We start from the raw sequence: 23,722 nt of genomic DNA, 5'->3' as shown, positions 1-23,722 counted from the left end.
TTAAAGAGCAATGTGGTTTCTTAGTAGCATCCTACAGGCAAAAAACAAGTAAACAAAAGCACCATGTTCCTGGTACGAAACTTGATTCATTTTCACTGGGATACCCAATGAAGGATTTGGTCAGGAACTGAGGACAAGGTAAGACGACTAATCGGAGCAAAGAATAAATGAGGTTCAAAAGGCCAGAACCGTGTAATTCTCCCTATGTACGCCCACTGGAAATTTTTCTGTCCTTTTCTTTCTTTCACTTTTGAAGCCCCGCCCCTCATCTTAAATGCTTTGCATGGGGGGGGGGGAAGAACATGTATTTTTCTAGAGATGGACAAGAAGCAGGGCTTTGGAGGAGCTGCTCCTGGTGCTTTGCTACCCGTTGTTAGTAGCATGGAAGCTACCAGCACTCACAGCGTTCGGGCATCTCGAAGGGAGCGCTGCCAGACCCAAACCTTGCTGGCTGCAGGAGGTTTTGCACCCCAAAGAGCAGCAGCCTTACAGAGAAATGTCACGTAAGCTGTTCCCTCCAGCTGTTCTGTATAGTAGGTCCCCGGCGGGCCAGGGGATCACAGACATAAGTAAGTAGCCTGCTTGCTCTTGAGTTGGACTGTCCTGATTGCGGCCGCGAGTTACAAACACCACAGCATCAAGTACGAGCCTTGAAATTTTCATAAATGGCCAACGAGCTCAAGTGGCTGATTTGAAAGACTCCTAACAAAAACCAGGAAGGCAAACTGTGGGAACGTCAATGAACTTTTAAAAGCTGCTTTGGTGCTGAGCTACTTACCGTCTCTGCTTTAAACGGGAAAGAAGGGCTAATCTGCAACTGACTGTCCAATAATGTATTTGACAGGAGTACAGTTTTCATTTTCCGGGTTTAACAAACTGTAACATGGTAACAACTTTTATAAAACATAAACAGGCTGGCAAGATTTAAGACAACATGAGACAGAGCAAGTTTTGCACACGATGGAAGGTCGTTTGAACCAGCTACCTTATCAATTGATACTCGTTAATAAATTTTACTTTTTGGACTGTTAAGTGGCATAATAATGTATTTTGTAATATTCAACATTGTTCCAAAATACAGTCTTCTGCAATGTTACCAGTGTCTTCTGCAACACACTGCTAACACACTGGAAGCTTAGACAGTTTGTCATTGATCACAAGGATTTTAGGCAAGCACTGTCACCATGTATACAAAATTTCTTTTTCTAATCTACTTCTACGCTGCTTGATGTGTCAAGGATTTAGAGTAATTAATTTCAAGTAAACCAGTATTATCCCATATTCCTAATAAACCTCTATAAAGCTGCAGGCATTCTGCAAGTACTAATTCAAAACCCCCCAAAATCCCCCTTCACGATTGTCTGTTATAGGGCAGAAGGTGTAGTGGCGGGACACAAGAGTTAAATGCTTAATTAAAAATGCAGTGTATAGCACTTCCTAAAAAGCTAAGCATTTGCTCTGTGTGAAGGAGAGAACTTTTGGATGAACAGATTGCAATGAAAACATTAGCATGCAGTATTTTCTAGGATGTGACTAATCTCAGACCCGTCTTAAATTTACTGTGAGGTTCTTCTGTTTTTTTCAAAGGGCCAAGTGTACAGTCACATTCTCCACTCGTGTTTTCAGATGCAAAATGTGTTTTAGTTTCTCCCTGTGTTTCTCCATGTCTGTTGCTTAAGACAACCACACAGACCTGTCATGGTTCATCCTGCAATGTGGCATTATACTTCATGAGGAAGAATGAAATGGTACAATGGTATTTTTCCCTTATTTTTCCATTTATCCATTATTGTTGTCAACCTGATAATGAAGCTGTGTTTAAAGTAATAAACCAAGAGCAAATTTGCTTCCCATTTGTTATATCCTCCTGCATCAATCTCTTTCGTAGATGTGAACAAAAATCAAAAACTTTCTTACTACAGCTCTATCAGTATCTATCCTAAGACTCAGAGGTTTAATTTTCCCAAAGAAAAGGAGCCCGATTTGCTTATTTGGATTCAATATATGGATGCTGATATATACTTTTTAACAGCAGAAATGTGTGGAAGAACAGGAGAACATTAACAGAGCTATGAAAATATTTTCTTTCCCATTTAATCTTACTAGAAAGATCATTCTCTACTTATATGGACAAAACAAGATCTGCAGAGCTCTGTACAGAAAATTACTGAGGGTGTCCTGTTAGGTTACAGAAGACTAGAGAACAGTCTAACTGTTGTTTGTCTGCCATAATTCATGCATTTAATGTGCTACATTTCAGGACATCAGCTTTTTTTTTTTCTTCTTTTTACAATTCCAATTGAACACTTAAATCAGGACTTTAACTGGAAAAGATTAAATGAAAGACTGCAATACAAGATTTCTGCTTTATGAAGTGGAATTGAGAGGGGCACATGACGGTGTTGAATTATTTGTTCTGCCGAAAATTTTTTCACGGATAAGGAATTACAAAATCCTAGATGGCTAGACAGCTTAAGCAAAACTTTGAGGCCAGCTGCTGATTACTGAAACATCAGCATGTTGATTCTTGGAGATTGCTCCCAGAGGGAAAAACGGTGTGTAAGACCAGCAAAACCTGAATGGCAAAAGTCTTAGAGAACAAGATAACTGCTATGAATATCTTAGCAGGTGCAGCAGATCTGTTCAGTGTATCATCTAAAATCCCTTCAAACTATTTTATTCTTGGGCATGCCAAAACACAAAACCAAAACCTGGTAGGTTTTGTGCATCTATGCTTCATAATTCACAGGTGCTAAGGAACACAACTTCTGTCAGTGGAACCACCTGAGTCTTAGAAACAGAACTCAGAACAGAGAAGGCTTCAGAGTCATTTCTTGGGAATGAGATAATGATACAGTTTCCAGAAAAATGCTGGAAAATTTGAATCACGGTACCAGTTACCCTTAAGAAATGCCAATTTGCGCTCAACGACCTGTATACTTCTCTGACAGATAATAGAAGAAACTGAAAATTTATGTTACATTTGAGTAAGTCTGCATGCCCATCTTAGGTCTGGATGAACTTGTATTCACAAGCATTTTTAGTTCAGCATTAAATGCCAGCACCAGTTTTTAGCTCGTTTTGCTCGCTGGAACTTTCAGGGATCGCTTGGCCCTTAAAATCTCAAACAAGGTCATCTCTGATGAATATGAACATAGTCATATGCAGTACACTGTTGCCCATGAGAAGAGCCTTTCTCTTGGTTCTAGGGAGGATTTTCCAATTGGATGCTGAAGTTGTGTCAAGGACATCCTCCAGGCTGCTTTGGCTTCTTGAATATTGGCAGGTGTTGCCAGCCCTAAGCAGCAAACTTGATCATCCTTTCTAGGGTTTTTCGAGAGACACAGGTGGTCTTCTAAGGGTCCAGCTCTATTTCACAAGCTCAGTGATCCTCTGTGCTCTTTCAGTGACTGCAAGACTTGCCAGTCTATTGAGGGCTATTTTTTTTCTGTCAGCCCAAAGAACCTTCCATATGGCTTCACTCGAGGTACCACTCTGCTCTGGTCCAATGCCTCTATCAGCACTCTTCTACAAAGGGCAGAAGAGGGTATGGAAAATGCTTAACATTCTCTAGTCTTCAGGATGCAGACATCAGTCCTTGGGCAGCACCTGTGGAAGGGTCTTTCTTCCGCAGGACGGCTTTGCTGTCATTTATAAGTTCCTGACCTAACTAGGATGATGCTACCTATGTTCAAATGCACTTATATGGTAATAGATGCCAGACTATACTTTTGGATCCCTCAAATGTGGCCTATTCCATCTGTTTCTCCTGTTTTTATCACAAAGGTCATGGCTACACTGTGTTTGCAAAATACACCCCAACACGGTTATGGAAACTTGTCAGCCTACCTGATCCTAGTTTCAAAGGGCATACGTATAGATTAAGGTAGGTAATACCATTGTAGTCTTCTACATCCACAAACAGAATTGTGTGAGACCCTTTCAGAGTGTCCAGAGATGGTCAACCTCTGGTTTTAAAGCAGCAATGAAAGCTGAATCATTACCTACTGTAGGATCAAACCAGTATTACGCAGATCAGTTCTTCCCTACCACAGCCTCTACTAGTGAATTGTTCTCTGTGAGTGTCATAATAAGAGCGATCCGTCTAAGATTTCATCTGCTTCCTTTGATGACAGAAAAATTCTCATGTTTGTATTTGGAATCCAGTTTTAAACACATCATCATCTGCCACGTCCTAACAGAAGTGAAGTCCTTAGTTTAGATTTTGTCTGGGTAGATGATCAAGCAGCCTATCACCTTGTGGCACAGATGACTGACGGTAGGAAGAGCCATGAGTCTAACTGAAAAAGGCCAGTATACAGTTTTTGCTTGACAACTGAACATGTTCTTGTACTCATCTACTAATATTCTAAAGAGGGCTCGTGAGGTGTGGTGGTCTGATGAATGACAAACTTATGACTTGTTTATAGGAAAAAGGAGACAAATTAGAAAATGAACTGTTAAATGATTTTTCAAGGCTTTTTTTTTTTAATTACTTTTATTTTTCACCTACTTTTTGTTTTTAAGGGTTTTCAAATTCTGTGCGAGCTTGTTCAGCCCAGAAGCTTCAGGAGCATTGGATAATATGCAGTAGGGATTTACCTCTGTTGCTGCGTCAGCCTCTGAAAAGACCTCAGCATCACCAGAAACTATAAAAGTCCTCATCCAGAAACGTAAACTAGTTTCACTTCCTTTCCCTTGCCCTTGCAAATACAGGGCAGAGCATGTGGAAAACCACTATTTGTAGTGGTTATCTACAACATAAGCTGACCATTCTCAAGATGACAGCAGACCCAATCAATCAGTTGTTCACAAATGACGTTGTCCAAACAGAAGATTCACTTTTGACCAACTCATCTGCAAAATCTGCTACTTTTTGTAATAAAAGCCACAACTGACTCTTCACAAATAACCTTAATCAATTAATACAGGATATATCAGGGTCTGGACACCAAGTTTGAAAAGGTGTTTTCAGTGGGGAAACAGTAATTCCCTGCCAGAGGAGCAGTTGTTGCTAAGAAATCCTATTCCAGTAGCATTCAAAAGACAAGTTTTGTGTTCTAAAGTACTCAAAGCAGTGGAAAAACTCTATGATCTATAATGAAGTCCTCCAAATTGACAAAAATGTTAGATTGCACTTTGCAGCACTATACAGGAAGTCCCAAGACTAATTAGTTTCTCTTTTTTATACAATTGCATTTTCAGAAATTGTTCTTGCTGTCACAGCTGGTCTTGGGACTATTTACATATTTTTTCCATGCATTTGGGCTATCGTTCATGTTCAGAGATAGCTATATTCCTTGCACACAAATACCAAAGGAAATTATCACAATCTGAGCAGTTTTGACTCCTGAGGCTTGTTTTAATTATAATAGGGATAGCAAAACAATTCTAAGCATTGACTTTTTTTCTCCTTAACTGTGGGATCAGCAATGGTCATATTCAGAACTTTTTAATTTTAACTTTTGACTCTTCCTCTTCTTGTTTACCTCTTTAAAAACTTCCTTTGTATGCTTTTTATGGTATTAATTCATAGTTCATATGACAGTTTGTTAATATTTCCAAGATACATTTTAATTGACCTGAAGCTGTCAAGCATCCTTTGCAGGATGATGGTGTGAAAAATTATTATGTTCTGTGAGTTATTTTCCTGTAGGAACATGTACCATACAATCTGGAGGAACACAGGAAGAAAACTTATTTTCTGCCCTCTCGTGCCAAGAAAAAAAAAGGATAGGAAAGGTTGCCTTATATACTTACTAGTTACCTTTCTGAAGGTAACCAGTTCTTGGTGAAGTAGATGGTTCATGAGAGCTTTTCAGATCTAAGCAATGGCTGTTCAGTGTAACTTCAGTGAAAGAAATCTAGATCATTAATTTTTTCCCCTCTCCATAAATCCAACCTTTTCTATCAATGAGTATGATAAAATTTATATTAAGAGTATCACTACTTCTAACCCCTAGACAATTGCACACTTTGCTCCCTTCCTGCCTTTTTTTTCTTCTTTTTTTTAGATTCTTTCTCCTTCCCCTCTCATTTCTTTTTTTTTTTTGTTTCTGTTGCTCTGTTGCTCTCATAACCTGTTCCTTTTCCATCGTCTTACTTTTTCTAGCCTCCTTGAAGAATGCATCACACCCTTTCAGGCTAACCCCCAGGGTACGATGCTTTTTACAAAGCACAAGTCCTGATGACATCTGCCCAGGCTACAACTGGATATTATAGCCTCCTTTTTTCTTTCTAGCTGGAATCTTGCTCTCCTGCTGGCCCCAATCCCAAAGAACATCAGGGAGGTCCTCTTTGGTAAACACAGAAAAACCCTGAGGCCTTACCACTATGCAGGCTCATTTTAAACCCTTTATAGAAGAAAAAAAGTACCTACTCAATTTGAAATTAAATTTAACTGTGCTTTATCTCATTTTTCAGTCTTAGAGGACAGGGAGCTTTTCTGAGCAAATTGAGAGAATAGAATATTGTATGTCTCTCGGTATCCCACAAGCTGTGCAATGACTATATAATACTCGAAATCTCTTTGCAATTTACAGCTTTGAAATTCAAATAGTGCTCACTTCTACACAATCCTGAGATACAAAGTGTCCCAGCGTCACACTGAGATGGTCTGCTTTGGTGGGGTGGTTAACATCCAAACAGAGAAAATAACCTGAGCTGACCAACGAAACCCAGTCGGACTTTATTTACGTACAGAAGTGTGAACACTTCTAGAAATTTTTGTCTAAACTGAAGCTTAACTTCCCAGTGAGAGGCTTTGATGTTGCAGTGAAAAGCACAGAAGGTGAGAGGGTTACGTGTCAGAGCCAGGAGGGATCGTTTAGACAGGAAGAGAGATTGATAAAGTTTTCATGAGTATCTGAAACAATCTTTCAAAATGTTTGAAACATACAGGCGCTGTCTGGTTAAGTTGCTTGTCTTACAATAAGGGGGGAAAAAAAGGCAAAAAACGTGATTCTTACCCTTGGGATTAGGCCACGGCACCAGGCGACACATGGTATCCCAAGCAGGTTTCACATCTGGTGTCAGCCTGGCTGTGTTTTTGTTTGCTGGCACTTACTGCTTTCAGTAATATCCCGATACCAACGCAGGGAGGTCCTAGACCTCAGTTAGGGCTCCTAATCAGCAGCCACAGAAATTTTTGAACCTAAGTGCCTAAACATGCTAACATCAAAGTACATGTGCAAGCAAATAAGTAAAACTGGCATGTAAATCTCCTTTTTAATCAGGATCATTTTATTACTATGCAAATCAACCCGCTTCAGACTTATGAAAATCAAGGCGGTAACTCCACCCCGCTGCAGATGCGCTGAACAAGACAGAAAGTAAAGGCAGACATTCACGCGCCGGCGGGCACCGAACAGCTCTGTTTAAACTGGGAGCCAGCCCACACCATTTCAGGTGCGAGAGACCCTGCCTGCTGAGGACACGTACCTGGCTGTAGCTCTGGATGGCACCTCTGGCCTGACCGCTGCGGGCCGGGAGCTGGGCGGCTGCTGTTTCGCCCAGGGCGAGGGTCTGGTTGCTGTGGTAGCTGGCCGAGTACTGGAAGGATCCTTCGGGTTTGGAATTGAGCTGGAGCGTGCTCTGGGAGAGGAGGCTGGGCCCTGCGGGGACAGGATTTGAGAACAGTCAGAAAGTCTCAGTGAAGGAGCATACCTGTATTATCTGTTGAGCGAGCCTCGAAATTATCAGATGTATGTAGCTTCAGCTTTTCAGTTTGGCTTTTCAGTAATAAAATTCACATACATCAAATTGTTTCTTTACCACTCGGTCGTCATTATTATTGTGTTCAAGTTACAGACCACATTGCTTTCTTTGCAAAAAACGTATGGTTTTGACCGGTTGTGCTGGTTTTGGCTGGGATAGAGTTAATGTTCTTCATAGTAGCTAGTATGGGGCTATGTTTTAGATTTGTGCGGAAAACAGCGTTGGTAACAGAGGGATGTTTCCGTTACTGCTGGGCAGTGCTTGCCCAGAGTCAAGGACTGTTCTGCTTCTCCCCCCACCCCACCAGCGAGGAGGCTGGGGGGGCACAAGGAGTCGGGGGGGGACGTAGCCGGGACAGCTGACCCCGACTGACCCCAGGGATATTCCACACCATAGGACGTCATGTTCAGTGTAGAAAGCTGGGGGAAGAAGAAGGAGGGGGGGGATATTCAGGGTGGTGTTTGTCTTCCCAAGTCACCGTTCCTTAGCATGCTGGAGCCCGGCTTTCCTGGAGGTGGCTAACACCTGCCTGCCAGTGGGAAGTGGTGAACGGATTCCTGGTTTTGCTTTGCTTGTGTGCGCGGCTTTTGATTTCCCTATTAAACTGTCTTTATCTCAACCCACGAGTTTTCTTCCTTTTACCCTTCCGATTCTCTCCCCCATCCTGCTGTGAGGGAGGTGAGTGAGCGGCTGTGTGGGGCTTAGCTGTCGGCTGGGGTTAAACCACGACACCGGTGAAGAAATTCTAACCCTAAACAATCCCAACCATACTATTTGATAAAGAAGTCTTGTTTTCAGCTCAGAATAGTTGATGAGTTTTCTTTTTTCCTAAGAATAAGCCTTGTTTATTTCACTTAATTATATCCAGTCGTTCTGCATGGGAAATACTAACTTGTCCCTCCCTGGGCCCCCGGCACATTAGATCTATTGATTACTGCCACTCCGTCCTGTACACACGGTGACGTAATACTTTGGTGCCTGTAGGGATGGATGGCAGCCTTTAAAATATTAATAGCTCCTCTCATCATGTAGGACTCACCCGGATCTCAGTGAATCTTTGATGACTGTTTTCTCAGCCTATCCTATCTTCCCCATCACAGCACTGCGCGGCAGGAGAGCCAAGTGCAGGCAGCGAGCTTAAATTGGGGCTGCCAGACTGAAGGGCATGTCGGGAGTGTGAACAGTAACACTTTCCACAGCTACTTCGTTGTTCTGTGAAAGTAAAACATGTTCTAATATTCATTAGGTTCGCGTACAATCGATTTAGCTGATGATGTGAGTGTGTATCAGAGAGGGAAAGGCTCTTCCCACACTGCGCTCTCGTGTGGTTTAGACACGACCTCCCACAACCGCTTTAAATGGTGAACTCATTCCGTCTCCCTACACGAAGAGCTACATTAAAGAATACCCACCTAATCCATCCCTATGCCTTCACTGATCTCAGCCTCTTCTGATTTTAAATAAACTAGCTTACTCTTCCACGGTGTCTGGGCCCAGCAAGTGAAATCCAAGAGGAGAGGAAAGAAGAGGGTTATGCCTTGGCCACTGCACGAGTTACAGAGAAGTCCACCTTCGACCCAACAGCTATAATCTACAGCATACTCAGCGGCTCCATGGGGATGGGAGGTTCATCTTCTGGTCAGCACTTAGAAGCTCGCGAGAGCATAGAAGGTGACACAAACCTCAAGGGATGCGAAATGATTATGTTGATTTTGCTCCTACAGAACAGTTCAGTTTTAAAAAGACTCACAATGGCAAAATTCCAATGAATTTTACCAGAAATAACTCCCAGTAGATTCCTGATACAAAGGCCAAATTTTATGACCTTTAAGTCTTTGCTACGAGCAAGTACAGCTGCTGCGAAAAGATTTCCACTTAGAAAACATGCAAACAACCCCACCCCCAAATTAACACAGAGAGTATTTTTCCCCCTAGCCTGTTTCTCAGAAATGGGAGAACCATTATAACTGGTATTTTCCAAAATCCAACCCGAACCGCTTGAATTATAAACAAGTCGTAGTAGGCTATGTGATGTGGAAGTGTTTGCATCTAAGTGTAGTCTGGGATTATGACACTATTTTACATATCAACACAATTTATACTGCAAAATCAATTGCATTCATCAGAATATTCCAGATATAGGACCAATTTAGAAAGTAAGTTCTGGTCCTTGTATTTTCCTTACAAGTACAGAAGGAGGCAGGGCTCCATGCATGCTGTGAGGTTATTAAAAATGTATCACAGCCATAGGAGAGCTGAATTTAATCCTGCATGGGTGCTTATAAATCCAACATTTGGTAGCTTTCCATTCCCTGACTCTGCAAATAGGGTTTACTAAGCATTTTCCATTTAACTGGTTTTGTTGCAAATTTTGTTCTTTAATGAAAGAAATATTTTCACAGATTTTTTTAAAGAGCGTAAAGAAAATACAGGCTTAGTTTTAAAATATATCTGTAGACTTTATTTTAATCTTTTGGATTTTGAATTTTCACTGAGAATTTGCCTGTGATCAAGTGACATGATTAAGTTCAGAAAATTCACAAAAGCATAACTTTCCCAGGAGGGGCAAAAGTTGCAGCAGGAAAGCAATTTTTGTGCACGAAAGTGTTTGTACTCATTCTGAAAGCAATTATGCTATGACATTTCTAAAGCTTAAATAATGATTAAACTATCACATGCTATGAACCCAATATGTTTAAATTTTCATTGCATCTGGCTTTCAAGTGTTCCTTTCATATTAACTATGGCTCACTAGGGGATTTATGTAGCCAGCTAGAATCACATACATGGGTTCCCTGCACCATTTAGCCTAAACAATTCCATGCACTTTAAGAAACTTATCCAAACCATAGAAGAAAATTCTTAGTAAAAAGTTTGGAGCACATGGTTTTTAAGTTCACTAACTACTGCATAGCAATTTTTATTTTGTACCTTAACAAGCAGTAATGAACAATTAAAACGTACATACATTTCAATAAAGTAATTACAAAGTCATTTGAGAGAGAGAGATTTAAATTTTAAATAAGCCCACATTTCTCAAGCAAACGTAGAATAGAGCTGCGGCTGCTCACCTATAAATAACTCAGTTTAAGCCAAGTGTACAAACGACAAGATACATTTGAGATCAATCAGCATGATCTTGAAAAAGCACAAGTTCCTTTTTCAGGATTTAGGGACTACAAGTAGTCCCATCTTGTCTGATAGGGAAAAGATGGATTGCTTTTCTCATTAACATTCTTGAGATTTCAATTTGAAGGCAAACCCAAACCTTCTGAAGAGCTCGCAGCTCACCCAGAAGAGATGTGGTTTGTCTGTGTACTTCTATATACTGATGGCTCTTGACAACAAACTGCTGTTTCTTCCTGGCAAAAATTTAAACTCTGTTGTGTTGATGTAAGAAAGTGTCCATGCAACTATTTTTCCTTTGTTTTCAGAAGAGTTAAGGCAGCTGGAAATTCTTTATTTTCAGTTAGGGACTGGAAATCACTAGTTAACTACTAGAACAATTCAGTCTTCTTTGTTCCCTTAATGCTACATAATTAACCACCAATCTTCAATTTAAAATAAGCTTGAAAACAAACACTTCCAGCTTCATAAGGTTTAGTTTAGCAAATACAAAGGATTTGTAGTATTGCTTTAAAAATTCATACTACATTTTGTTTCTATTTGGGGCACGGGGAAGACATAACTACCTGTTTTCACCTATGTTTTTTCACCACCACATAAAAAAATCTATTTGCCTTGTGAAAGAATATTAGTGTTGGATTATTCATAGTGGATAGTACCGAATTTTCACTGATTCAGTCAGGGCCACTTTCCTCCTGTATTAAAATAGTACAGATATGAGTACAAATTCAGGAAACTAAGTCAGAGCCATCATACTGCAAGAGACGCCACTGTGGACTAACTTCAAAAGATGGAGCAGGGTATAGTAATTAACTCTTTAATTTCTCTCCAGTTTGGTGGACACATACTGCAGACAATACCTTCCTCTTCCTCTTAACCTCGAGCAGAGCAGTGTGCAAGGCTCCCCGTCTTCCTCACCGTGGCTGCGGTAACCCGTCTCAGTAAGGAGCTCGAAGGAGAGGGAGAGGGAGTGCATCTTGCTTGGGATGCAGACAAAGTGCACTTAAGCTGGGGAAAGCCTGCTGCCTTCCTGCCACACCGCGTTCCACGAAATAACCATAGCCCGGCATTACACTGAACGGGCCGCGTTGCATATGGCCGTAAAGGTCAAGTGGTGAGTTACGGGCTCCATCACGAGCCGTTGGAGAAGGAGAGCTTCCACAGCATCTTCCTGCTCCTCTCAAGGGGGGGTCAGGGAAGCGGGCTGGGGCTGCTCCGGGGCCCCTCACCTGGCAGGGACAGGATTTCTTCACGGCCCGCTGTTTTTCTGTCTGAATAGCGATACAACGTGCAATGCCACAGTAAGGTGCAGGGTAGCTATTTAAAAACCAAACCAAGGAAGGGAGTGGTCTTCAACAATGAGCTTATTATTAATTCAAGGACATCACAGTAACAGTTGATTACGGGAAACCAAAGGGACACAAAGAATCCAGGTTACTACTATCATCCATGGCTGGGTCAAAAATGGGATAAAAATTGAAATTATGAAAACATTTGTCCTTTTATTTTAAAGAGCAATATTTTCTTTGGAAATAAAATCTTTCGCCTGTTGTTTCTGCTCTCTTCAGACCACCTCCTCTTCCTTCTTCCATCATTCAGTGTAAACCCCAAACCAACCAAGCAAAAAAAAAAAAAAGATCACAACCTAAAACTTTCATTTTGAATATTTTTTTAAAATAAATTATTCTTGAACAGCAAGTGTTTGCATGCAGAAATACTTTATATGGCTGTTTCAGAACAGCAGAATACTAGGATGCTTCTCAGTACCTGCATGTACTACTGTTCTAGCTCTACCAGTGCTTGCTTAGGCAATGAAAAATCAGTTACAAGTATAGAACAAATACACATAAACTTCTAATTATTCTACTTCATGCAAGCATTGACAAGATATTACAGACCAGTAAGTAAAAAAAAAAAAAAAGAAAGAAGAATATTAATACAACAGTAAGATTCCACCACTATAATTATTTTACCTTATTTCTCTATTTAGGCCATCCCTTAGATATCCCTTTTTTCAAACCACACGTCGCAGCATACTTAAAACAAGACAAAAGAACCTTTCCATTATGTGAAAAAAGTGTATTTTGCTTTTAAATAATATCCTGTTCCTCTGCATAAAAATTTATATTCACTTGTGCAACTGACTTTATACCTACATTTCATCAGAACAATCCAACGTATACATTGCAGAAAAAAAGGTCCATTTTTGTATGCTCAGAAACTGCCAAGTGCTAAGGCTACTATATTCAAATCCATCGGAATATGCTTGCCTGTTTCAGTAGGAGTCAAATCAGCTTTTAAGATATTCCAAGTGTATTGAAGTGGTGCATGCTAACAGAGAAAATGTACCAACTGAACGTACAGTATAAAATCAATTTTTAACAAACACAATGCCGGTAAAAGAGTAGCTATATTATTAGAAAAGTTTGGCAGATCAACTATGTCAGCAGCACTGCTCCAAATTTTGAAAGCATGTTTCTTTCTGCTAGTCCTCCTGCGACAAGAGGGGATTCAATGCTCCCTGGCATTGCCAGACTCCAAGAGTACAGCACGTAGCTTTCCTCACTTGCTTGGAAGCAAACCCCAAGAGAAAGAAGCTGGGTGCTCAGCTGCCCACTGTGATCCACAGCCCCGGGCGACGTGATGCCCAAATTAAGCAGAGAAAGGATTACATTTAAAAATGAAAATAAAAAAAAAAGGCAAGAAACAAAGACCAAAGTGCACCGGCACAGTACTGCATTTTGATTCAACAAATAGTCGTTAATGCCGACTGGAGCTTCAGTGAGAGATTACAAAAAATAGGCATCAGCACTGACAGTCATAGAAAAGCCAGGGAACTTGGTTGGGAATCAGAGCCGGCGAGTCATCACATGTTTTCTTCCCTTCCCCCAGAGGGTAGGTAGGGCCTTTTCTGGTGAGCATGCAAGGAGCGGAGCTCACCCGAATCGTATCCCATAGCGGTCATAAGCAGAAGAGTATCTCACGTAAGAAACTCAGTAGGAACTTGGGCTCTAAGGAGCTTACCAGCGTCGGAAGTTAAGCAGTTTTCTAAGTGCTGAGAGACTGGTCCAGTACCCTTACACCAATTAGGGATGGGGGGGCAAAGAAGAACATCCTATTAAATTTCGCTATTTGTAATATTACTAGGTTATGAGTGAGGATTTAAAAACAAACACACGATGTAAAGTCTGACAAGATTTAAGTACAATCAGTATTTGTGATATGTATTTTTACCTACAGGACAGCAAGTTAAGGTAGTAGGAATCTGTGGATTAACTCCATTATGAACTCGGAGAACTTTGTATTTTTTCTGTCTTATACTGCACTGCCATTGCTGGGTCACAGAGCTAAATAGCCAGATGAATGTGAGATTCTTGTAAAGGAGGAACTCCCAAAAAGAAACCAAAGGAATTGTTCCCTGTGGGGATATCAATGGCAGGCTATCTCTAGTGTCTGCCAGTCAAACAGCTGAAAAGTTACTCCCGTTTCCTAAGCCTTAGACTGCAGTATCTCACAGAATGCCTCACAAATCGTAGCTTCGCAGTATGTAGTAATCAAACATTATACTTAGCAATAGTATGGTCAATCTTCAAAATAACAACAAAAAAGGTTGAATTATGAAACAGGACTAATATATCACATTACAGAGCAGAATTTATCGTGGAACAAGTATTCAATAATACATTATCTGCTAGTGGTACAATTATAAAATAATTACCATATAATGACAAGTTACATACAGTACTATATTATTACAAGATAAGGGCATGATTAATTCAGTATTCTGAATCTATGCAATAATTATTTCTGAATTGGCTAAAATAATTATGCTACAAACTACAGAAACATATACCTAGTCAGCCTCCATGAGATAATTGCATGCTTGTTACTTGGTTTGTCATGTTAACTTCCCAACACAAATATCATGCAAGTGAAAGGAGAATGATTTTTTTCTCTCCTTAAGAGTTGAAGTCAGTTGGCTTACCGAGGCACATTTCCTCCTCCAAGTAAGTAGTAAAGTGGAACACTACTATTGTGTTACACATTTCCATTTGGTCAGTCATCTATTGCGATGCCAGTTCTAATTGACAAAGGAGATAGACCAAAACGTGCTTGAACGAATATTTAATTAGCTCCCGTACCAATTATAAACAACACTTCACTCACCTTTGATCAACTGATAGAAGTAGTAATGATAAATTATAGAGTAAGTGTAAATAAAGAGGGTTTAATTAGTGTAATTAATCACTTCACACATTCTTCAACCTGCTTTGCTCATTTGGGTAACAGTTGAAAGAAAGCATGAGCAAAACTCCTTTAATGTCCTTTAAACTTTCATTTACAGAGTTAATAGGTTGAGGTGCCTCACATCCCAGCGAGAGGAACCATCTCCTAACTATTAGTATATGCCTAATTAAGGATTTCAGATACCAAGAAGTCATCACTTACTGTTTCTTCTGCCTCTCAGGTCACTTCATTTGAGCATGAAATATTGATTCCTATCCTACAACCTACTTTTTTATTAGTTCATTTAAGTGTGTGTACTCACGGTAAGTAGTTGCTAATCGCTCCTAAAGCTGGGTTGTATTTGTTGCCCAGTTTTGCAAAGGAATGGATGACTAAAAAAGATGTAATAAAATAAAAGATCATGTTAGGTGTCTGTGAAGTGGTCACTCAGTTTCTGAGTGTTCAGCTGTATTTGGGATGCTGGAGGAATCCTGGAACTAGACTGAAAGAACAATAAAACCAGGAATAGATCCTGATGGTAACCTGCCAGCGTCCTTCCACAGTATTTGACAGTAAAGAAGAGGGGTTGATGGTTAAAGACAAGGTGGACGGACCCATTCCTAGCGATACTAAATTCTTTGGCATCACACTGGTATATGCTGTTTTCCAATTCCTGCTCCCAGAATTAAGCTGCATATCTGGCTGGGACCCAGAGTAAACTTTCCCTCCAAATCGGAAGGGTAAGGAACGTACGTTTGTTTGTTTTAAACCCCTCCGTTGCAGTCTGGCCTATTTTTGAGGTCATCTGAAACATTCTTTGAAGACACTCTCTCTTGCTGAGATGATTTAGGATGGTTTTAGAAAGTGGAGGAATTGAGTGAGGGGAAGGGAAGCCCTACAAGTGTCCAGGGGGTGGCAAGGAGCAGCCACCTTGCTGCTGAAGTACAGATCTCTCTCCCCTCTTCCCCATTTTCTAGTCTCCGGGGAAGCTGCAAAAAGTGCAGGCGGAAGCAGTGGCGGCAGGGGGCAATTGTGGGGGAAAACCCTGGGAACTAGATGAGAGACCTTTGTGGCTATCATAAAAAGAAAACCCTTTCTTAATTACAGGCAGAAAAAAGGAGAGGTTAAACTAAAGCAAAACTTAAGGTCTGCAGATGAAAACAAATCCTGTCAGCGACGACTGGTCAAACAGATTCTGTAGGAAAAGGACTTCCAAGCCAACTGTAAGTCAGATCTCAAACAGAAGATAACAAATAGCTATAATATAACAATAGTAATAAGCATTGCCCCCATTCTCCCTCCAAATCTAGAATAGTACTAGGAAAATATTTCAAGATCTACCTTCTAGGAGATATTAAATATTAAAGATATCAGTACCTTTATATTACAAGAAAAAATGCCAAGGCTGCAATATAACAAAGGTATTCCATACCCTAAAAATGAAGAGAGTTGGAAAAAAAAAAGGGGGGGGGGGGACAAATGCATACTTAAAATGAAGAAATAAAGGATAATACTTCATATGCTAAATCACAAGCAGCTCCCTTGTTACGAAACAAACACATCTCTTTAGATGAGAGGCAGCAATTCTTAAATGAGTACACTGAAAACAAACTTGTTTTACAAAAACCACAAGTAATTTGTATGCAATACCATGCTCTACCAGCATTAAGAGGGCTATGTTCTACCTACAAATACAGAAAAGGGCTTTAGTGTTGCTACAGAACCTATTCTTAGGTACTGGAAAATAGGATTTGGTGGAATGCATTCAGAAATGTAGACTAAGTTCATTTCTATCCAAGAATTCTATATATGATATACATCTGGAGAAATGATGCAAAAACTAGGCTGATACCATTATGTAAGGGAACAATACAAGGATATCCCTTCTAACTCTCTTTCCGACCTAATTACTATTGGAATGAAAGATGAACCCTTTATTTCAAGAGTAAGTGAACTGGGAATAGAAAATAGTTTCATTAGATGCTGATTATCTTCTGCTTTTTACACAAGATACAGATTCTGCCATTATTGTAAGAGGAAAACAGAGGTGTTGGCTAGGATTTGAAATAACATCACTACTCCAAGGGATAGCAAAGCACCACAAATGTCCACAAGAAGTAGTAGAAAAACATAAGACCTGAAGTGCATAGAAAAAAATAAGGCCTGCATCCCACCCCAAGAATAAATGGTTCTTTTCTGATTACTGAAAGATTTTTTTTTTTGATGGTCATATTGAAATCCCAGAGTCAGGGCAGGGGGGATAGCACCAATGTCTAATTCAGAGAGGACGCCTGACACTACCATGTTTCCAACTACTGCATAACACTAATTAAGTGCCTCCAAATAAGAGGAATCCCTGTGCAATTAAGTGAGGACTACAGAGTAGGAAATGTGATCTCCTTTTAGTGTTTGGCAGAATCATGTTTCAAAACTTTGGCACTCGCTAAATATTGCCCGGTGGTTAAAATTTGCTAACTGTGCACCTGTGAGGGACAGGAAAAAAATCAGAGAGAAATAAGTAGCTCTTCAATAGCTGAGCTTAGTAAGGAAGTACTTAACGGGGAAGAATTTCATTAGGGATAGATAACTTTCATGGCAAAAATTTGTAGGCAATATATTATAAAGCTAATAGAATTTCCAGTGAGTTTACATAAAAGTCTTCTGGAGGTTAGGAAACATGTTGCAAATATGAAATACTAGCAGACTCATGGAACAAGGCAACACAGCAAAGCCTAAGCAATCCTGACGTAACAGGGTAACTTCAGTGTTATTTACTCAGATAGTGTATGTTTTGTTTTCTATACGGTACCACACATCGCATTACTCCAGATGTTTGTATGAAATATAATACAGCCAGATCTTCTTTCATAAGCAATACTTGGTAATGTTTGACAGTAGGAAAAAATCTCGAGTTCTGTTACTAATGAGATAAATTACTGAAGATGCTAGAGAACAAGCCCTGAAGACATGCCCTGAGCAAGAATAGGTTTATACATATTTAAGCTCAGAATACAGAAGTTGCGCTTGTTTTCGGGGTTTTTTTTAATAGAAAAAGCTGATTAAAACCAAGGATAACCTACTACTGCAAATTTTAAATGACCCCAGGATTAAACAACTTCTTTTGTAGAAGATTAATCATATTTTATGAAATCGCTTGCTAAACTCAGCAGAGATACCGAAATCAGATAGTCTCTGAAAGAGATAATTTATCATTGGCCATTAGGATGATGTGCTTTACAGGAACAATAGATAGAAACAACGCAGGAACAAGATGGGCAGCAACGATAATAACTAAATTACATTTCTGCGCTACGGAGGACACAAAGAGGAAAAATAATATCCTCCAGCCTTACACCTAGGGATATCTAAGGATGATCTGGAGCTCTTTTGGCAGTAAAATTTCTGCTGGCACTTGTTACACCTCCGTGAGAAGCCTCTGCCAACAAAACCCTGTCAGTGGCCTAAGGTAGACGCGATGTGAATTGCATGAAGAATATAAATCACTTCTTTCCACAAATGGCGTGATTTGCTGATGGTGATGATGTTACTTCTGTGAAACTCTGCAGGTGGTATACAATACTAGGAGTGCCAGAAGTCACACAATACTTCACAGTAACAGAATTTTGCTATCTGTTAAAAGATCAGACTGTGGAACCACAGCAGAACAGTACCTGAACGGGGCTTCTGGATGGGATTAGATACATTTCTGAATGTGACCGCAAGAAGAAACTTGCATGCAGGAGGAGGCATTGCATGCAGCGACAGACAGCAAGCTCCAACTCAGAAGGAACTGTCATGTCTCCATTTGGGAAACGCTGAATTTTGGCATAAATAATTCTTATTTTTTAATTTCTGTTTTCATTATCAGTCTCCCATTTTGCAAAGAATAACTACATTTAAAATGGAATGTGTGCTTTGTTTACAGAAAAAAAAGCCAAGTAAATTAAGAACATATTTTGCATGATTAAATCCTAATCTTTTGGAAGTATTTTATACCTTTGAAGACCAGCTGTGAATGTCAAGTGTTCCTAGTCACCCTCTGTGCCTAGCACAGCCTTAAGCTGTTATTCATAGTATTAAACTAATGTGTTCCCTTTTTATTTCTAGCAAATAAAATCAGATGGTTATAGACATCACACAAACAGGACTCACATGGAAGCTGAATGCATTATCAGAAATTAGAAAAATTAGACAAATCTCTTTGGACAGACCTAAATTAGACTGTTGAAAAATAGCAATAATAATTAAAAAAAGCGCCTACCAGCTTCTCACTATAAAGCACATAAAACTACTCATAGATATATGGATCTAATACAAAAGGTATCAGTAGATCTATTACGCTACTTTGTTGTTCTATGAACTTAACTACTAGCACAAAACAGGTTTCCTCTTCTCGTGCAAAGTAGAACTCCATTTTTTGCTGACCTTTGACAGGCTTAAGTCTTGAATCTGTTCTGTCCACAAAGGAAAATGGCTATTTGGTCTCTGAGGCGAGCCAGTTCAGAATGTGTTTAGCGCTGCCTCAGAAGTCAATTAAAAAGTGAGTCAAAAAGGTCAAAATTTTATGACAAATCTTCTTCATCTGCCGAAACCTCCTCTGCCATAAAGCAGAAAGTACACCCTTTTGCTTCTGCTTTCTCTTTCTGTGTCCACAAATGTGCACTACTCTCTGCTCTCATGCTGTACTCAGAAAATGCACTTCTCTATTTATAAGGCCAGAATGGAAAAAACAGAGGAAACTCCCTACTCTGCGTTACAGAAGTCACAAAAATCCTACTTTATTGAGAGCTACGTAAACTGCACGTAGCACAAAAGAAATCAAACCTAAACCCATACCTGCCAAAATTTTCTGTTCCGTGTACCTCGTTTTACACAGGCTAACAAGCCAACTACCTCTTTTCCAAGGCTGCATCTACACACCGCTTATGCCCACGAGCTGGCATTGGCAGATCCCAGAACGACGCGGCTCTTGGCACTCCTGACTGTGCCGAGCGCGCGGGCGCTGGCGTGCCACTAAGGCAGGGGTAGGGTGAGCGGTTTATCAGTCTGTCGTGAGGATGTGGGTGCATTTGTTTCCTGGCCCGTACTACAGGCACAATATTTACTGATGTTCTTTTGCGTTGTAGGTTTGGATGCCAAAAGTCTTTCTTTGTTCTGCTCCTACAGACGCTACCATAAGTCACTGTCATTTTCTAATGAGTTTCAGTAACTGCTTCCTGCGGTGGATGAGGGAACACCTGGTTGCCTGTGCAGGATTTGTGTTTGCCACAGGCTAAGCATTACAAGCTGATTGCTACCTCCTCTCCATCTTTGATGTTGCTACTAATTGTTCCTGCTTTCCTGGTCTCGACTCTCACCTTTCCATTTCCACCCTCCATGTATGTTTTACCTGCTGTTACCGCTCCTGTGTTAATCTGACATTCACATTTTGTACTACAGTGATAAAGCTAGATTGTGAGGGGCTGTTTTCTTTAGGCAAGGATTTTAAGTCAGTTGCGCAGCACGAAATGACACCGGGTTTCAAAGTCGGATTCATCTCAGGACAAGCAAGCTCAGAGATATGAAGTAATACTGTGATATCAGTATGGAATTTATACATAAAAGCACATTTCATCATGTAGACATAACCAGAAAGAAGAAAACTCCAAGAAACATGCTGCAGGTGAAAGGACATTGAAACAAAAAAATCAGCCTATAGGCTGCTGTACGGAAATGGAGGGAAATCAGAAATGACTTACTTGCAACGCTGTCATAGTGTTACCTCTGGACTCCTAACATGACACACCAAGAAGCAATGTGGATTCGCTTGAAGGAATGTAAGCATGTAAAAAGTGAGGCTAGCAAGGCCACTCTTACACAGAAAATTGCGCTTGGGTTTTGGGAGGTTTTCTGCCTCTGAGGATGATTCATCATCTGTTTTGGGGACAAGACACTGAGGCTTTATCTCATGATGTGTGAGGACAGAAAAGATAAAGGAACCGGAGAAAGAAAAGACGGAATTGAAACAAGAAGGGAAGCAACAGACATAAGGATGCCGTAAGACAGTAATGGGTGGTTTAGGGAAAGATGGGACAGCAAGAAAAGGCGAGAGAGCGCAGGGGAGGAGAGGCCTAGGGAGAGAGACTAAGATGGCGTGAGCGTCCCTGGCTGGAGGTTCCTTCCTGAGGAGAGGAAATTGCAAGAGGCAGCCTGGAGCAGTTTAGGTTCAATCACAGGGGCACGTACGGGACCGTCACATTTTGGGCAGTACTTCTGCCAGGGGCTTCTAGCGCTTTCTCCCTAGAAGCCTATCAGCCCCCCCCCGACACCCTACCAATCTACAGGAGGGCCGCAGAAGAATGGAGGCAACTGAAGCTCTGCACAGGAGGGTGCCCACAGCTGCCACCCCTGAGGAATGAGGGAAAGCAGAAGCTGCTTCCCTGAAGGCTGATGGTTCCTTCAGCCCTCACCAGGCCTCCTGCTTGCGAACAACCACGCGTGAACTTGAAGGCCGGCAGCAAACCAAAGCAGAACGAGATCAGCTGGACCTGAGCCACAGACCCGAACGCTCCATGCCAGAAGCCCACGGTGGACCGTGGCTGGTGAAGCGGATACCAAAGCCTGCCAGGAATCCCGTGGTGAGAGCCCATCCTGGGGCTCCGCACCTAAGGTTGGCTCTTTGCAGTGGTCTCCTCCTGCCTGCATAAGGGAAGAGACCGAAAACTTCACTCACGCTCTTAAAGCGAGAAGACCAACATGAATTTAACAGGATGCGATATGTCAGCAACAAAGACGTGGCTGTTTTACCTGGCCCTTACCATCCTGATACCCGTGGCAAGAGCAGAGGTGATGGAGTACTGAATGACAGTGTTTAGCTACATCTTTTCATCCGATGCTATTCTCGATACCTTTGAACTCTGCCTCTGACAGAGGATGAAAACAATAAAGTCCAAGTGCAGGATGCTCAGAATTGATGGAGCATTTCCTGAGGCAGCGCTGGCTATAAACACTGATGCTGAGATGTAAGAGCTGGCTCTCAGGTCAAAGCAACTCTTAATGTCTTAGCGGGGTCAGTGATGAATATACAGAAACTTTACATATGTCAGCTATTTTGTAAAGACATTAATCACCTGCTGAGGACCACTCCTGGAAGCAGGTCTCGGTGTTTGCTACCAGCCAGTGGCTATTACAATGTTAAATGACATGATAATTATTTCATGCTCACACTTAGGGTGACTAGGGCCAGAAAGGGGAGGTGGATGAAGGAAACAACATCTTATCCCCATTTCTCAGAAATCAAAGTATTTAACAACAACTTCAAAAGACTGAACTCGACCCACAGTTGAGACAATTTCTGTACAACTTTCTCTGTGAGAATATACAATGAATAATGGTGAAAACAGCCTTTAACAAAGGGTGTTCACCTTTCAGAAGATTTACCCCATTACAAATTGGGCAAAGATGACTTCAAAACCCCAAAGTTTTGAAGCCAAGATACTGAAAAGGCTTGTATTAGAAGAGATGGATGGAATAGAGAGAGGCATCCAAAATGTCCAACCATAAATACTTACCCTCAATATATTACAATACTGACAGAAGTTTCATCAATAAATCAAAATTTCCTCAGACCTCATAGTCCGAGAGATTTATCTGGAGCTAAGATCTGCTGAGCCAGACAACTGCCAGGTCTGCATTAATGCAGCAGAAAGAAAGGTGCTGTGACCCGTGTTATGCACTTCTGCAGCTCCTACTCCAAAGACTCCAGTCCTAAAATGAAAGAGGGGCACGCACATTTCCTAGGTGTTCTTCAGTTCTGAAACGTACTCAAAGAGCACATGATTTTATTAGTGTGTATTGCCAGTACTCCAGACAATACTCCAACAAGTAGTGTTTACCAGGAGATCCCATGAGAATACCTCCTTTGTGTGCCCAAAGAATGACTCAGCTGGATCGCCCAGGCTTTCAGAGCGGATAATGAAATGGAAATAACTTCATCTATCAACAAATTGTGAGGTCCACTGATGCCAAATTTCATCTCATTGAGCATGTCAGCCATCTGACAGGTGGCAATTTCACAAAGCAAGGGCTATGGGATGGGAAACACATAAACACACATCCTTTTACACATTCATTGTGTAAATAGTGCCTTTTTGTTTCAATCCATTTTCAATATCTGAATAAAGCAGATGATAAAGGATGAAAATCGGAAAGGTTGAACAAGGAGTGCTCTTTCAAACGGGGACATCTGCTTTCACACTGAGTAAGGAGGATCTCTTATTGTAAAAAATTGCTGAAACAAAACTGAAATAAGAGCTTAGCCCATTTTTTTAGCCTCAGAATTAGACAGGTTATTTAAGTGAAAACCACATCTGTCTAATAAAACAGCTATATATAATTTCATGTGATAAAAATAATCTGTTCTTGTAACATAAGTCATTCTTCAGATAAAAAAAATCAACATCTAAATGGTACTACTACCCATTTGTGCTGCATTTTGGGCAAACAGTTTCAAGTGACTAAGAGAGTTAATATGTTGTGGGATTGAGTCCTTAGTGGTGAGCCATGCTTTTTTCTTTCCCAGAAGGACTGAGACATCCTTAACTGCCTGCATTTCTGTCAACATGTAGCCTCAGTTAAGTGCACTCTGAAATGGTGTTAGCTAAGAAGACAGTGT

General features: G+C 40.7%; 1 protein-coding gene across 7 annotated transcripts in view; it reads right to left on the bottom strand.

Annotated features, from left to right (window-relative positions):
* The window catches only part of CTNND2 (catenin delta 2), a 702,624-nt gene that overhangs the window by 307,699 nt on the left and 371,203 nt on the right, over nucleotides 1-23,722 (bottom strand). For all 7 annotated transcript variants that reach the window (XM_052781625.1, XM_052781615.1, XM_052781635.1 and 4 more), the window contains one exon: nucleotides 7,441-7,613. In XM_052781625.1, the coding sequence (XP_052637585.1) occupies nucleotides 7,441-7,613 (173 nt within the window). The remainder of the gene's footprint in view (nucleotides 1-7,440; nucleotides 7,614-23,722) is intronic.

The sequence above is a fragment of the Harpia harpyja genome, chromosome 1, assembly GCF_026419915.1.
Source record: "Harpia harpyja isolate bHarHar1 chromosome 1, bHarHar1 primary haplotype, whole genome shotgun sequence".
Classification (NCBI taxonomy): Eukaryota; Metazoa; Chordata; class Aves; order Accipitriformes; family Accipitridae; genus Harpia; species Harpia harpyja.
The sequence above is the reverse complement of the archived record's forward strand: the minus strand, read 5'-3'. Positions and strand labels throughout refer to the sequence as shown.